The 12,342-nt window shown below is 54.2% G+C and overlaps 6 protein-coding genes across 6 annotated transcripts; 4 read left to right on the forward strand and 2 right to left on the reverse strand.

Annotated features, from left to right (window-relative positions):
• Nucleotides 1-82: 82 nt before the first annotated feature.
• BO72DRAFT_393321 (putative ATP-dependent protease (CrgA)) lies at nucleotides 83-2,182 on the forward strand (the record flags this gene model as incomplete). Its single annotated transcript, XM_040941937.1, has 3 exons — nucleotides 83-1,665; nucleotides 1,779-1,780; nucleotides 1,821-2,182. 3 exons carry the CDS (start codon nucleotides 83-85, stop codon nucleotides 2,180-2,182), a joined length of 1,947 nt encoding a protein of 648 aa, XP_040794901.1.
• A 1,202-nt stretch (nucleotides 2,183-3,384) lies between these two features.
• BO72DRAFT_454155 (RNA-binding protein) lies at nucleotides 3,385-5,348 on the forward strand. Its single transcript, XM_040946160.1, has 7 exons — nucleotides 3,385-3,484; nucleotides 3,544-3,553; nucleotides 3,605-3,677; nucleotides 3,752-3,773; nucleotides 3,835-3,887; nucleotides 3,940-4,401; nucleotides 4,461-5,348. Exons 2-7 carry the CDS (start codon nucleotides 3,549-3,551, stop codon nucleotides 4,965-4,967), a joined length of 1,122 nt encoding a protein of 373 aa, XP_040794902.1. The 5' UTR covers nucleotides 3,385-3,484; nucleotides 3,544-3,548; the 3' UTR covers nucleotides 4,968-5,348.
• Nucleotides 5,349-5,855: 507 nt separating this feature from the next.
• Nucleotides 5,856-6,894, reverse strand: BO72DRAFT_464281 (40S ribosomal protein uS9; the record flags this gene model as incomplete). The annotated part of the gene is made up of 4 exons (XM_040946631.1): nucleotides 5,856-6,146; nucleotides 6,268-6,339; nucleotides 6,706-6,728; nucleotides 6,849-6,894. 4 exons carry the CDS (start codon nucleotides 6,892-6,894, stop codon nucleotides 5,856-5,858), a joined length of 432 nt encoding a protein of 143 aa, XP_040794903.1.
• A 311-nt stretch (nucleotides 6,895-7,205) lies between these two features.
• On the forward strand, nucleotides 7,206-8,485 carry BO72DRAFT_454157 (mitochondrial 54S ribosomal protein uL13m). Its single transcript, XM_040946161.1, has 3 exons — nucleotides 7,206-7,309; nucleotides 7,429-7,789; nucleotides 7,861-8,485. Exons 1-3 carry the CDS (start codon nucleotides 7,289-7,291, stop codon nucleotides 8,001-8,003), a joined length of 525 nt encoding a protein of 174 aa, XP_040794904.1. The 5' UTR covers nucleotides 7,206-7,288; the 3' UTR covers nucleotides 8,004-8,485.
• Nucleotides 8,486-8,539: 54 nt separating this feature from the next.
• On the reverse strand, nucleotides 8,540-9,974 carry BO72DRAFT_454158 (urate oxidase). The gene is made up of 3 exons (XM_040946162.1): nucleotides 9,511-9,974; nucleotides 8,741-9,396; nucleotides 8,540-8,681 (listed from the first exon to the last, which is right to left on the reverse strand). Exons 1-3 carry the CDS (start codon nucleotides 9,648-9,650, stop codon nucleotides 8,560-8,562), a joined length of 918 nt encoding a protein of 305 aa, XP_040794905.1. The 5' UTR covers nucleotides 9,651-9,974; the 3' UTR covers nucleotides 8,540-8,559.
• A 102-nt stretch (nucleotides 9,975-10,076) lies between these two features.
• Nucleotides 10,077-12,335, forward strand: BO72DRAFT_533146 (MFS transporter; the record flags this gene model as incomplete). Its single annotated transcript, XM_040950485.1, has 6 exons — nucleotides 10,077-10,643; nucleotides 10,690-10,710; nucleotides 10,770-10,827; nucleotides 10,905-11,617; nucleotides 11,697-11,799; nucleotides 11,933-12,335. Coding segments are annotated over exons 1-6 (1,389 nt in total), but the record flags the coding sequence as incomplete, so codon positions are not given.
• Nucleotides 12,336-12,342: the final 7 nt, after the last annotated feature.

A 12,342-nucleotide genomic window follows, 5' to 3' on the forward strand; every position in this document is an offset into this window, starting at 1 on the left:
GCACTTTCCGATGGAAGATCCCGACGCTGCGTCGGCATCTCTACACGCCACTTCCGGATCGGACGATGATCACTCCCGCGGCATGAGCAGCGCAGCGTCACATGCGCTGGGACCCGAGCCGTCACCAGCAACCGCGAGCGTGGCCGCCGCATTTCCTGTTCTGCCTCATGCGGTGATCCAAAGCATACAATGCGCACGTTGTTCCAAGATCCTCCGCTCGCCGCTGCGGCTTCCATGCGGAAATTCGATCTGCCGGTCATGTCTCCCGCCGATCTATCAACGTACGGGTATCACGTATCCCGCGAACGAGGAGCGGAAGCATGGATTCTTATGCTACTGGGGGAAAGCAGATGCGTGTTCCGGAGAGCATTGCCTGGGTGATTGTGGAGCGGACGTCTTACTGAGTCGACTGGCCGATGTTTTCGAAGAGGCTCTGGCGGACGACCGCGGAGATGGTTCCAGCGGAAGCGCGTCTACAGTGGCGTGGAAAATCTCCCGAGATCCACCACCGGAACTGACCACGGAGTGTGAATATATCGGGGCCGATCTGCTGAAGGGCGTCTACCGTCTAGTCAAAGAGGGCCGGTTCGATTATGATGCGTCGGAGGTACACTATTCGGTCGGGGACTCGGCTGCTGACAGCTCAACCCAGCGCTCATATACGAAGCTCAAGAATGCGATCAGGAACGAGTTGGACTGTCAAGTGTGCTACTCGCTTATACTGGATCCGTTGACTACGCCATGTGGTCACACGTTCTGTCGCGACTGCGTCACTATGGTGATGGACCACAGTGATCTCTGCCCTGTTTGTCGCCGGAAGCTCAACTTGTCCTTAACTTCCCGAAGAGAGCCCAGCAATCTGAGGATCTCGACTATCCTGGAGACGCTATTTCCGGAGCAGCTGGCGGTGCGGAAAGATGGCACTTCCGATGATGATGATGATGACGCGGCCGCCGCTGACGGTGAACAAACGCTTCCCCTGTTTGTGAACTCGCTGTCTTTCCCTACCATGCCTACCTTCCTGCATATCTTTGAGCCTCGATATCGCATAATGATGCGGAGGGTCATGGAGACGAGGGGCAAGAAATTCGGCATGGTCATGTACAACCGTGGCAGTCGGCCTCAGCCAGGATTGGGACGGGCTGAGTTTATGCAATATGGTACAGTCTTGATGATTGATCGCTATGAGCTTCTGCCAGACGGTAGAAGTCTGGTGATTGCCACTGGTGTCTCCCGATTCAAAGTAAGCAGCTCGGAGGTGGTTGACGGCTATCATGTTGGCAGGGTACAACGTGTGGAAGATATGCCAATCACTGAAGAAGAGCGACTTGAGTCATTGGAAACCTCAGTCACAATGGAAGCGCCGCCGGCGGCAAGTGCTGATCCTGCAGATACCCCTATCGAAGTCCTGCCGACCCAGCAGCTATTCCAATTGGCTCTAGACTTCATTGACGAACAACGTCGTAAGGGAGTCGCGTGGCTTCATCCACGCGTCCTGATGGCCTACGGCGATGCACCCACTGATCCCGCTCTGTTCCCCTGGTGGCTTGCTAGCGTCTATCCTCTGTGGGAAGACGACAAGTATTCATTGTTATCAACGACTAGTGTCAGAGACCGGTTGAAGGTTGTTGCACGATGGGTCAAAAAGTCAAGGTCTCGAGAATGGTAGGTAGAGGCGCTTGCCATCCAAACCTGAATAATGTTCTATGTCACTCACAATGGTCTACTAATCAGGCTGGCCGGTTCTCGCCCATCTTTCTCTTCTGCCTTATGACTAGCCGTCCCTCTGCTCATCTTCTCCCTTGTGCCATTGATTCTAGGTCCTGGTCTATCATTCTTATCGCCATCGACGGCGGTCTTCACGTCGTTCACACCGTTTACCATGTCGGTCTCCATTTCCTTTGGGAATACTCGTGCATCCGAGACTTCTCGACAGGAGCCGGGGCAAAGTCGGGACTCGGAGATGTACATCCCGCAGACCTTGGTATTAGGCATCTTCCTGGCGATATTTGTGACCCAGATTGCCATCAACATCATCCAGATCAGGCGCGCAAGACAACGGGGTGTAGTAGGGGGTGGACGAAATACGAACCTAGGAGCTGTAGGAGCTGAGATACCAGCTGAGCGAGAAGATGAGCCTGGGGAAATTGAAGTTGATCCCGCTCCCGGCGAGATTGGATGAAGGGCCAATGACAGTAAGCCACTAGTGTGGTTTGAGCGAAGCAAGCGATCGCTTTGATATTCAAGGTTGATGTCTTCGAAGCAGAGAATCATCGAATCACCAGCATGAACACTATGCAAAGGCATGGTCCCCAGCAAGCACAAAAGTGGTCTCCGCTATGCACCTGCTACCAGCAAAGGCGGTGGAATCCGAAGCCCGCTGCTTTGACCGGTCCTGAAATGCGATCATCCTAATGCCAGCCATATAGCAGCAGCGGTGCCTGTGTATCTCGTGGTGTGTGGGGAAGCGTGATGCCAGGAGGTATTTTCCATACTACACAATCTATGCGAAGGGTAGTGGATATGAAAATGATACCCAATCCACGGACTTAGTTCCAATATGATTACCTTTTTATCTACGCACCTGCATACATGCATCAATTCTATCCCGACCGAGACACATGAAGCGTAGACTAAAGCAGCAAAGTAAATCAGTTGCACCTTGCGTCGAGGCCGTGCCATCCCGCAATCCATAGATACGAAAAAGAACAATGTTGTCTAAGAGGGGTCTAGCAAGATACCCCGGCCACCTTAAGGAATACTTGGCCCAAAGGCATTGTAGTGGTTCTGACCGAACATGGCGCAGCCACGATTTGCCGCTTGAAAGGGGCATCCGGAGCCACTGGTCACACAAGCGCTGGCTGTTGATGTCGAGGACAAATGAAGATAAGTTACATCTCTCTCATCATCCTCATAATCGATAAATTCGTGGTCATGTGCGAGTTGATCGCTTTTCTTGCCTTTAATCCCGAGGTCGTCACTTCCAATGTTGCAGAAAAGCAAGCACTATTATAGAGAATGGGCATTGAACCAATCTAGAGCGATCTCAGGTAGTAGATACTAGTAGTCAATCCATGGACAGTTTCGAGACATCGAAGAGGTGAATGGAAACCGCGTGGGCTCGAAGAGCTGGTCGTTTGCGCCTGCGCAAACGAGACCACCAACCCATGTGAAGTGGCGCGCTGCGATATCCGATAGACTGCCTTCTCTCCTGCTTGCTTTCCCCTCCTTCACACTATCTCTATTCCCTTTCACTCCTTTCCATAGCTTGTCCAACATTTTCCATTTGCTCTTGAGTGAGTCACTTTTCTGTATCCTTCCTCCCACCCCTACATTACCGTCATGATCAATACCTGGACCGTTGATCGCTGGTCTTGACTAACGCAGCACGCAACACACCCACTACACAGGCGTCCGTTGTAGCCACGATGTCGGCGTTTGTTTCTCCTGATAATAAAATGAACTCGGAGTCCCCTACTGGAAGGTGCGCCTCTTTTCCGTCAATGGTCCAGAACTAAATGTACATAACTTATGCCTCGCTAGATTTGATGCTGTGTGTACAGGACATCGCTCCATTGGCCGAGTGACTGAACGCTGCCGTATAGATCCAAGCCCTCCGAAACCTCTCGTCCAAATCAAACTCCGTGACCATCTCTGAAATCGAATACAAGCGCCTGGTAAGCATTCCACCAAGCCAGCCTCAGCTTTATGAGAGCATCGCCGACTAACAGGCTGTTGCTGTTGTTCCCAGCTCCAAGCGTCGCAGCAGTTCAGTACGTTGCTTGCTGGTGTCCTGCGGGCTTCGCAATCCTAATCTAACCTCGAATAAACCAGCCAAGTTGAAGAACTCGCTTCTCGAAGGGGGCTTGTCGCAGGAGACTCTCGATGTGAGAAATGTCGGCATGCAGGTCTGCGCTTTCACCTACTGATTTCGTGCAGATCTTGATCTATGGCCCTCCGTCGACTCCTCCAGGTATTGGAGGCCACACGGCAGGTACCGCGTCCCCACAGCGAGGGCATACAAAGCGTGAAATTGTTCCGCGTCGCAGAAGCTCAGATGAGAGCTCCGATCTAGATGCTGCATCTGAAGACGACCACGATGATGCCACCTCGGTCGACTCGCCCACCAGCGACGGAAAAGCAGAGGACCACGACAATTCATCCAGGAGCGAGGCATCTGCGGCTACCCCTACTGATCAACGCACTGTGATGATCCGCAACCTGCCCGACCGCGTCACTTACAGAGACGTTGTCGACGCTGTGAAGAGTGGTGGTGCCCTGGTTCATGTCTACCTGAGGGCTCGTGAGCGGATTGCAAGTGTTTCGTTTGTGGAAGAGGCTGCGGCCCGCTCCTTTCTGCAGCATAGCAACACTCACGGCCTGTTGGTGGCTGGCAAACGCGTAAGTGCAAGTCTGTTGGTCGGAGACACCCCCCGGCTGAGGCTCATTTATCTTGCTAGGTCGAAACGCTATGGAACGACCGGCAGTTCTACGTCCCTCCCTATGTCAGAAACAAGATCTACAATGGAGCCTCGAGAAACCTAGTTCTCTACAACGTGCATCCGAACGTCACCGAGTGGGTCATCCGGAAAGATCTGGAGCATATCCACAACCTAATCGTAATCTCGGTTAAATTCAACAATGGCAATGCCTACATATCCACCAACTCCGTGCACAATGCCCTGTTTGCGCGATCCTGCATGATGTCCCGTTTCACGTACAAGGGTACGAGAATTGGGTTCTATCCAGACGAGTGTGCGGAATCGCAGGGTAAGGTACCCATCGGGCCGAGACACGGAGTGCCAGATGCTTCGGCTGGGAAATCCACCTCGGTACTCAACCGCTTCCATATCCTGTCCCTTGATGGGGCTGATGACGATGAGAGCGAAGATTACGATGGCCATGGTGTAATGAGCGGTCACCTTAACGGCAACGTCCGCTGGACAGACAACAGCGTTTCTGCCTAAGCCCTTCAAAGCACCCTCTCGACCTTTACTTGCCTACGTTCGCTGAACTTCTTCCGTATCATGTCATCGGTGGTCTACTGCATCGAACAATCTGTTGCATCTCATTCGATGCAGCTGAATTTGGAGTTTAAGTCAAGAGCATGCGAGTCTGCGGGGGCATTGCATCAATGTCATGTTAGCGCGAATCAGAACCGGGTCAACTGGTGTCCGTTTGAGGTGGGAAGGATTGCATGGAACTGGGATGGGAGGGATGTTTATGTCAAAACCTCAATCTTATGTCGGGTGCGGGTCGTGGTTTCGTTTTGAGATAGCTTAGCATACTATGCTTTCCTACTAAGACAGCATACTGATAGTCAGAATATCCACCAGCTTGGGGTCCCGTGTGGGCAGATGGTCATTAGATAAGTTTGAACAGAAGCTAAAGCTTGATCCACTTTTAGGCTGAGAGACAGATAGACAAAAAAAGAAATCGGGTGATATTTCAGATAATCCTGGCCTATACTAATTCCAGAGCCAGCATTGCACCGTATCAATCCATACAACCACTGTGACAACCCAGACCTTCCTCTATGATCGAATTGTCCAGTGGCGGACATGGGACCACACCGCACCAGATCTCTCTCCACCCCAGAGTACAAACCGTTAAGACGACACCATTCTCCGTATCCTTTTTACCCGTCTACCAGCCCGCGCCCATTCCTGAAGAGGTCAGAAAATGGGGAGAGGGGGCGGAAGAAGCAAACAACTCTTTTGAAAAACACTTCTCTCCGAACCAAAGCCCACTTCTTCCTGGATTCGTGACAAGAAAAGAGAAGCAGCCAAGGAAGCGGAAGAAAAAAAGTGAATATAAACAGGCAAAGGAATACCGAGAAGAATTGGAGGAGCCGTTTAACGGTAGGACTTCTGGTAGCGGGAACGAGCACCGCGACCACCGAACTTCTTGGGCTCCGTGCGACGGTTGTCGGCAACGAGGAGTGTGCGGTCGTACTGGACAAGAGCCTGCTTGAGCTGGTTCTTGGAGTGCTCGTCGACGTACTTCTGGTAGTAGGCGACGATGGACTTGGCGATGGCCTGGCGGATGGCGTAGACCTGGGAGGTGTGACCACCACCGGTGACGCGGACGCGGATGTCGACGCCGGCGAACTTGTCGGCACCGACGATCAGGAGGGGCTCGTAGACCTATTTTTTGTTTAGAGGTGTTCGAGTCAGAGATTGGATCTTTCCTTGCGACGTAGTGGGTTGGATCGGAGGGTGTTTGGGTTCATGTAGATTTGGGGCCGGTGGTGGATTATGTATGTACCTTGAAGCGGAGGATCTCAGGCTGGACCAGAGAGAGGGGCTGGCCGTTGACCTTGATGAGACCCTTGCCTTGCTGTTGCCATTGTCAGTCTTTTGATGTTTGGCGGCTTTGCGGTTTGGATGGGTTGGTCGGGTGGGAAACAGATGGTGTCGTTCGTTCGTTGGTGCGTGCGGTCTGAATTGTTGAAGTCGATTTTCTCCGCATGTCTTCTCTTCTGAGGTTTCCAATTAAGTCGCAATGTTCCCCTCCTCTTTCATGTCGATGCGTTCCGTTTGTTGGTAATCCTCATCCCTTTCCAATTTCGATATCAATTTCTCCTCTGTAAATGCCCTTTTTGTCCAAGACTCATCGATTCGAAACCCGCGAACGAACGACACCGAATGTTGTAGTGTTGTGTTGTAGCCATTTGAAAAGTTTTGGATGTGGTGTTTTGCATACCTTGCAGTGGGCGACAGCGGTGGCTATACAAGTGCAAAGGTCAGTTCCATCTTATCCCAATAATTTGTTGCGCCCTTCCTCCCGGATTCGCGATCCATCCTTTTTTTTCCCATGTCCAAATCACCAAATCAACAAGAACTCACCCGTCTTCTTCTTGCCGAAGCATTGCACACTCGGGACGGAAGCCATGATGTCTGAATGGCCCTGTGTTGCTGGGGTGGGTGGGAAGTACGTCGGGTGGGAGAGAGGGTGCTGCGTCGTCGTCGATTGTCGTCCGTCGTTTTCCTGTTCGCGTATTAATTTTCTTCCCAGGGCGGGCTTGTGGCAGGTCGCGGCTGGCACGCACCGTGCGGACGTTTTCGCTTAGTGCGGTGCGCTAGGCCCGCTTTGGGCTAGAGCGGGTAGGGCTCGATGGGTGGTCACGTGGCTTGGGGGGGATGGCGGAGGGGAGGTTTGTCCGGTTGGCCGGGCTGGCCGGCTGGCTGGGACCTGGAGAGACTTGGGGGCCTGCAGAGATAGTGAGTTGCGAGTGTTGAGATATTCAGCGTCATTGGTTCTTCGTTTTTATATCGACATATTCAAGATGTCGCAGACTATTGGAAAGGTTATTCCATCCCCTCAACTCTTTCCTTACTTAATCAATTGCCTTCTTTCTTCTGTCTTGGTTGTCGTTGTTGCTGCTGCTGCCCTCAAACTGACTTTTTGATATTAAAAAAAAACCAGACCCGTCTCGCCTACTCGCGCGCATGGCACCACGTCGACGTGGGCAGTGACGGCCGCACCCTCGGCCGGCTGGCCTCCTCCATCGCCCTCGTCCTCATGGGCAAGAACAAGCCCATCTACGACCCCTCCACCGACTGCGGCGACTACGTCGTCGCCGTCGGCTGCCACGACCTCCGCACCACCGGCAAGAAGCGCCAGCAGAAGAAGTACTACACCCACACCACCCGGCCCGGTAGCCTCAAGAGCATGACCATGGACATGATGTTCGAGAAATGGGGCGGCGGCGAGGTCCTGCGCCGCGCCGTCCGCGGCATGCTGCCCAAGAACCGGCTGCGGGATAAGCGGTTGGCGCGGTTGAAGAGTGAGTAGCCCGTATATCAGGAGCGTGAGCACAAGAAGGCATCTTACTAATTATTTCTTTGTGTACGACAGCTTTCGAAGGTCTCAAGCACCCCTACGAGCAGAATATCATCAAGATCGGTGGGACGGGTGTTCAGGCTCAGGAGTCGGTCATCGGAAAGCTTCCCGAAGTGCAGCAGGCGTTCCAGGCGGCTAAGGTGGAGGCGTCGGCATGAGAAGAGTCGAAACTATCTGTCACGTTGCCAGGTGATTGAGATGGCTCTATCATCGTGCTATACCCAAGTGCCTTGACTGTTTCCTCCCCCTTCTTCTTCTTCGCGGATACCAAAAACCCGACTTGTGTATTCTGTTTTCCTGTACTTTTATATCCCGTACCATATCTTGTTTCCCTTGTTGTCACGAATACTTGCTAGCGCATGGGTGGGAGTTCTCAATGTTTCATTTCTTCTCTCTTTCAGTCCGAATCTATACATTCATCTGATTTGATGTGTCTTGAGGCGCCGGGCTTGAGGACTTTTTTTACTCTCTGCTGTCGATCTACAACACCTACTTACTCGAAGATGTGTCGTTGATTTTGCACCCGTACCAGTTTACTGGAAGGCTTGTGCTGTATCATAACCGATCAATCCAGTGAAATGCTATACCCCTATCCCAACGAAGGAACTATATACAAAAAAAGGTGGAAGGGGGTGTCTTTGAGCCGGAAACAACTCCCAAGTAACCGCTGGAAAACGACAATAGCAAGGAAAAAAAGTCCAACAAAGAACTACACTACAACTTGGCCTTGGACTTGCGACCAACCGTGCACTTGATGAGACCATTGGGTCCACTCTGGGGCGCATACACCTCGGCATCCTTGCCGGTGTTCTTCAGACCCTTGTGCCAGCTCAGATCTATTCATCCAATTGTCAGCCCCCCACCTCTTTTCATCCAGGGGGGAAAAGAAACATACCAATCTCAAAGTAATGCTTGTTGGGCAGCGCATACTCCACCGTCTCGAGCAGGGGCTGCCGCTCGAGGATCTGCTCGGCCATCTTGTACATGGTGTTCTGGACGCTGGCCGAGTTATCCTCGGCGAAGGTCTTGAGGGTGATCTCGCGGGCGGCGGCCCAGGTGGCATCGAAGCGGGGGACGGCGGCGCGGACGGCCTCGATCCCGGCGAATCGCTGCCACTGCCAGGTGGCGTCGACGTCGGTGCTGAGGATGCGGTCCCAGGTCTCCGGCAGGGTGGTGTACTCGTCGCGCACGAAGCCCCAGAATTGCGAGTTGGTGCTCTTGAGCACGGTCAGCTTGGCCAGCGAGGAGCGGATGTCGATGCCGATGCTTTGGGCCTTCTCGACCACGTCCACCTGCACGTTGCGCGTCTCCTCGCCGTCGCGCAGGAAGCTGTGCGGGTGCGGCTTGCCGTCGATGGTCATGCGCGTCCACCGGTGCGTGACGATGGAGGTGTGCGCCGCGTGGATGTGCGGGTACTTGGTCACGAAGTGGTTGCCCAAAATCGAGCCGAAGAGCTCAGGCGGCGTCACGGGGTTCTGCTTCGCCAGGATGTAGATCGTGTTCTTGATGGAGTCCGTGGCGACGACGACGCTGTTGTCGGCTTTGGTGTAACTGTGTCATAGATAGGAGATGTTAGCCGGTTCCGTTGGTGCAGGGGAGCGGAGGGGAGCGGAGGGGAGTGGAGGGGGACACAAGCAGAAAAAAAAAAAAAAGGAAAAAACTTACGAGGTGTCAATCTCTCCCTCCAGGAGGACACAGACGGTCATCTCGACGACGGTCTGGACGCCCGTCTTCTCGTCCCGGTGAACCTTGTATACTCGGACATTGTCCTTGCCGTAGCGGGCCGCAGTGATGGGGGAAGACATGATGGTGGGGGATGGGGATGGGGATGGTTTTCGTTGGAGGGGAACAACAACAACAAGGAGGTAGAGGAAAATGCCCGATTGAAAGAGCAAATGTGCAGGGTATGCAGGTACACAGAAAACGATCGTACAACCGGGGAACAGAAGCGTCTTTAAGTTGGCGCAGCCTTCGCTCGCCCTTGGGGTGAAGGGGAAGATGGGGGGAGGATCGCTCGTTATCGGCCACCTCCGAAACCCGCGCCAGTTCGACGGCCTCCGCACTTTTTGGTTCCTTATCTTATCGGGATTTGATCCTGCTTTGCTGTACGGAGCTGGAGCTGGAGCTGGCCTCCCCTGTCAATTTCAATAATAGTACCAGTAACTAAACTGAATAAAACTTATTATGCTCCTGGTCAGGCCATATCCCTCCCAACATGCATGCGTATGCTTTTTCATTCGAAGCGGAGGACGGAGATCCCCAACAGAACACTCGTCGTCCGGGATCAGATCACGGTTTCTGGTTGAATTGACTGCTTACTCTCGCGTTCTATTGTTCTTCGGCATGCACATCCGGCTGTTGCCCTCGTCTGACTGACTAGACGTCAGATCCATCCTTGAACATTGCGTTATTGACTTTGCCATGTCTATGTCTATGTGCGTAAGCTTTTGCTCATTTTCTTGCGACGACGGCGGAGTGGCCGGTTATGGTTCTCGTATGGTTCTCGTCGTCATTATTGAGTGCGTGGGAGAAAGAGAATCCGCCCGCAAACCGAAAACGATTTTCCTACCAGAATGTAAACTAGCCACAGCTTAGCCACCGCTTCAAGCAATGGTTGCAGCGCTTCTCTCTCCGCTTCGCCAAACCACAAAATCCACTCAAGTCTAGCTAGCGATTTACTTCGTAGTATCATTGAGTAAACTAGAATGTGGACAATGAGCCGTCGTCCGCCCCGAATGTTGCGATGGCGGTCGTCGACGGGTTTCATGATCGCGACGGTCTGGACATCGTTCTTCACGGTGGGTACCCTTCTGTTCTTTGATGCAATGGCTGATGTGATAATAGGACTACTTTCTCTATGCGATGGTAAGTCACCAGTGAAAAGGGACATGCTCTGCCGTCGACTCTAACCAGCTCCGCGCAAGATCGTACCTGTTATGCCTACTGCCCTCGTCGACCGCGCCGGTGTCGCATATGAAGACCGTAAGTCGAACACTGCCGATTCAATGCTCTAGTCGGCTATCTATATCTCAAGCTAACTCGCGGTAACCCTCATTCAGGAGAATTCTGGGTGAGCATCCTGCTGATGTGCCAAGCTGCCGTCGCCTTTGTCTGCTGTCCAGCCTTCGGTTACATGCTCGATGCGGCACCCACGCGCCGGATGCCCTACCTCCTGGGCCTGATCTTCCTGGGGGCATCGATGGTCCTCCTCGCTCTCGCGCACACGATCGCGGTGTTCATCGTGGCGCGCATGCTGCAGGGCGCGGCCACCGCCATGGTCGCCGTGGCCGGGCTCGCCCTGCTCACGGACTCGGTCTCCACGGGCAATCTCGGCCAGACCATCGGGTACCTGGGCTCGGCCATCGCCCTGGGATTCCTGCTGGGTCCGCTGCTGGGCGGCTTGGTCTATCGAGTCGCCGGGTACCAGGCTGTGTTCGCCATCGCCTTTGCCATGGTGGGGATCGATCTGCTCATGCGAGTCGCGGTGGTCGAGAAAGCCGTCGCCGAACGGTGGCTGCAGACGCATTCAGCATCGTGCTCGCCATCCCCAGAGGATGATGGGTATACGTCAAGCGACAGTCTGGTGCAGCAGCAGCAGCAGCCGCGACCAGCCGCGTCGCCAACCAGACAGCGCTCTCCATCCTCATCCGTGATGTCCAACAACGACCAACATAAGCAGCCAGCGATACTGATAATCCTCAGCCAACCGCGGATCCTCATCTCGTCAGGAGCACTTCTCGTTCACGGCCTCCTCTACTCAGCCTTTGACGCCGTAAGCTTCCCCGATCCCCTCTAACCAGACCACAACCCACATCCCACATTTTGCTTACCTCTCCATTCATGGAAAACAGACAATCCCCATCTTCGTCGAATCCCACTTCGGCTGGACCACCTTCGGGGCAGGGATGGCCTTCCTCCCCTCCGCCATCACCGCCCTCTTCCAACCCTACTTCGGTACGTTCCTATCCTCGGGCCCCCGATGCCCTTACTTCCCCCCCAATCCAAACCCCAACCCCTAAACTAAATCCCAACCCCTTCCCTTCCCCCTTTACCCCCTTTCCTTCCAACCCACTAACCCCTAGCGAAGGCCATCTAACAGACACCCACGGCCCCCGCCTAATAGCGCTCAGCTCCTTCACCAGCCTCACCCTCCCGCTCCTCACCCTCCGCCTCGTCACGACCGCCCACCCCGCGCACATCGCTCTCCTCCTGACCTGCCTGACGGCCATCGGGCTCCTCATCAACCTGTGCACGCCGGCGCTGTACCTCGAGACGCAGCACGCGCTGGCCGCGCTGGAAGCGCGGGACCCCACGGTCTTCGGCCCCACGGGCGCCGTCGCGCAGGCGTTCGGCATCCAGACGATGGCGCAGTTTCTGGGCCTGTTTGTGGGACCCCTGTGGGGCGGGTTCGTGGAGTGGCGGGCTGGGTGGGCGGCGATGACGGGGAGTTTGGCGGGGTTGGTGGCGGGGATGGCGGTGTTGATGTTCTGGATGGGG

The sequence above is a fragment of the Aspergillus fijiensis genome, assembly GCF_003184825.1.
Source record: "Aspergillus fijiensis CBS 313.89 unplaced genomic scaffold BO72scaffold_128, whole genome shotgun sequence".
In the NCBI taxonomy this organism is placed as follows: domain Eukaryota; kingdom Fungi; phylum Ascomycota; class Eurotiomycetes; order Eurotiales; family Aspergillaceae; genus Aspergillus; species Aspergillus fijiensis.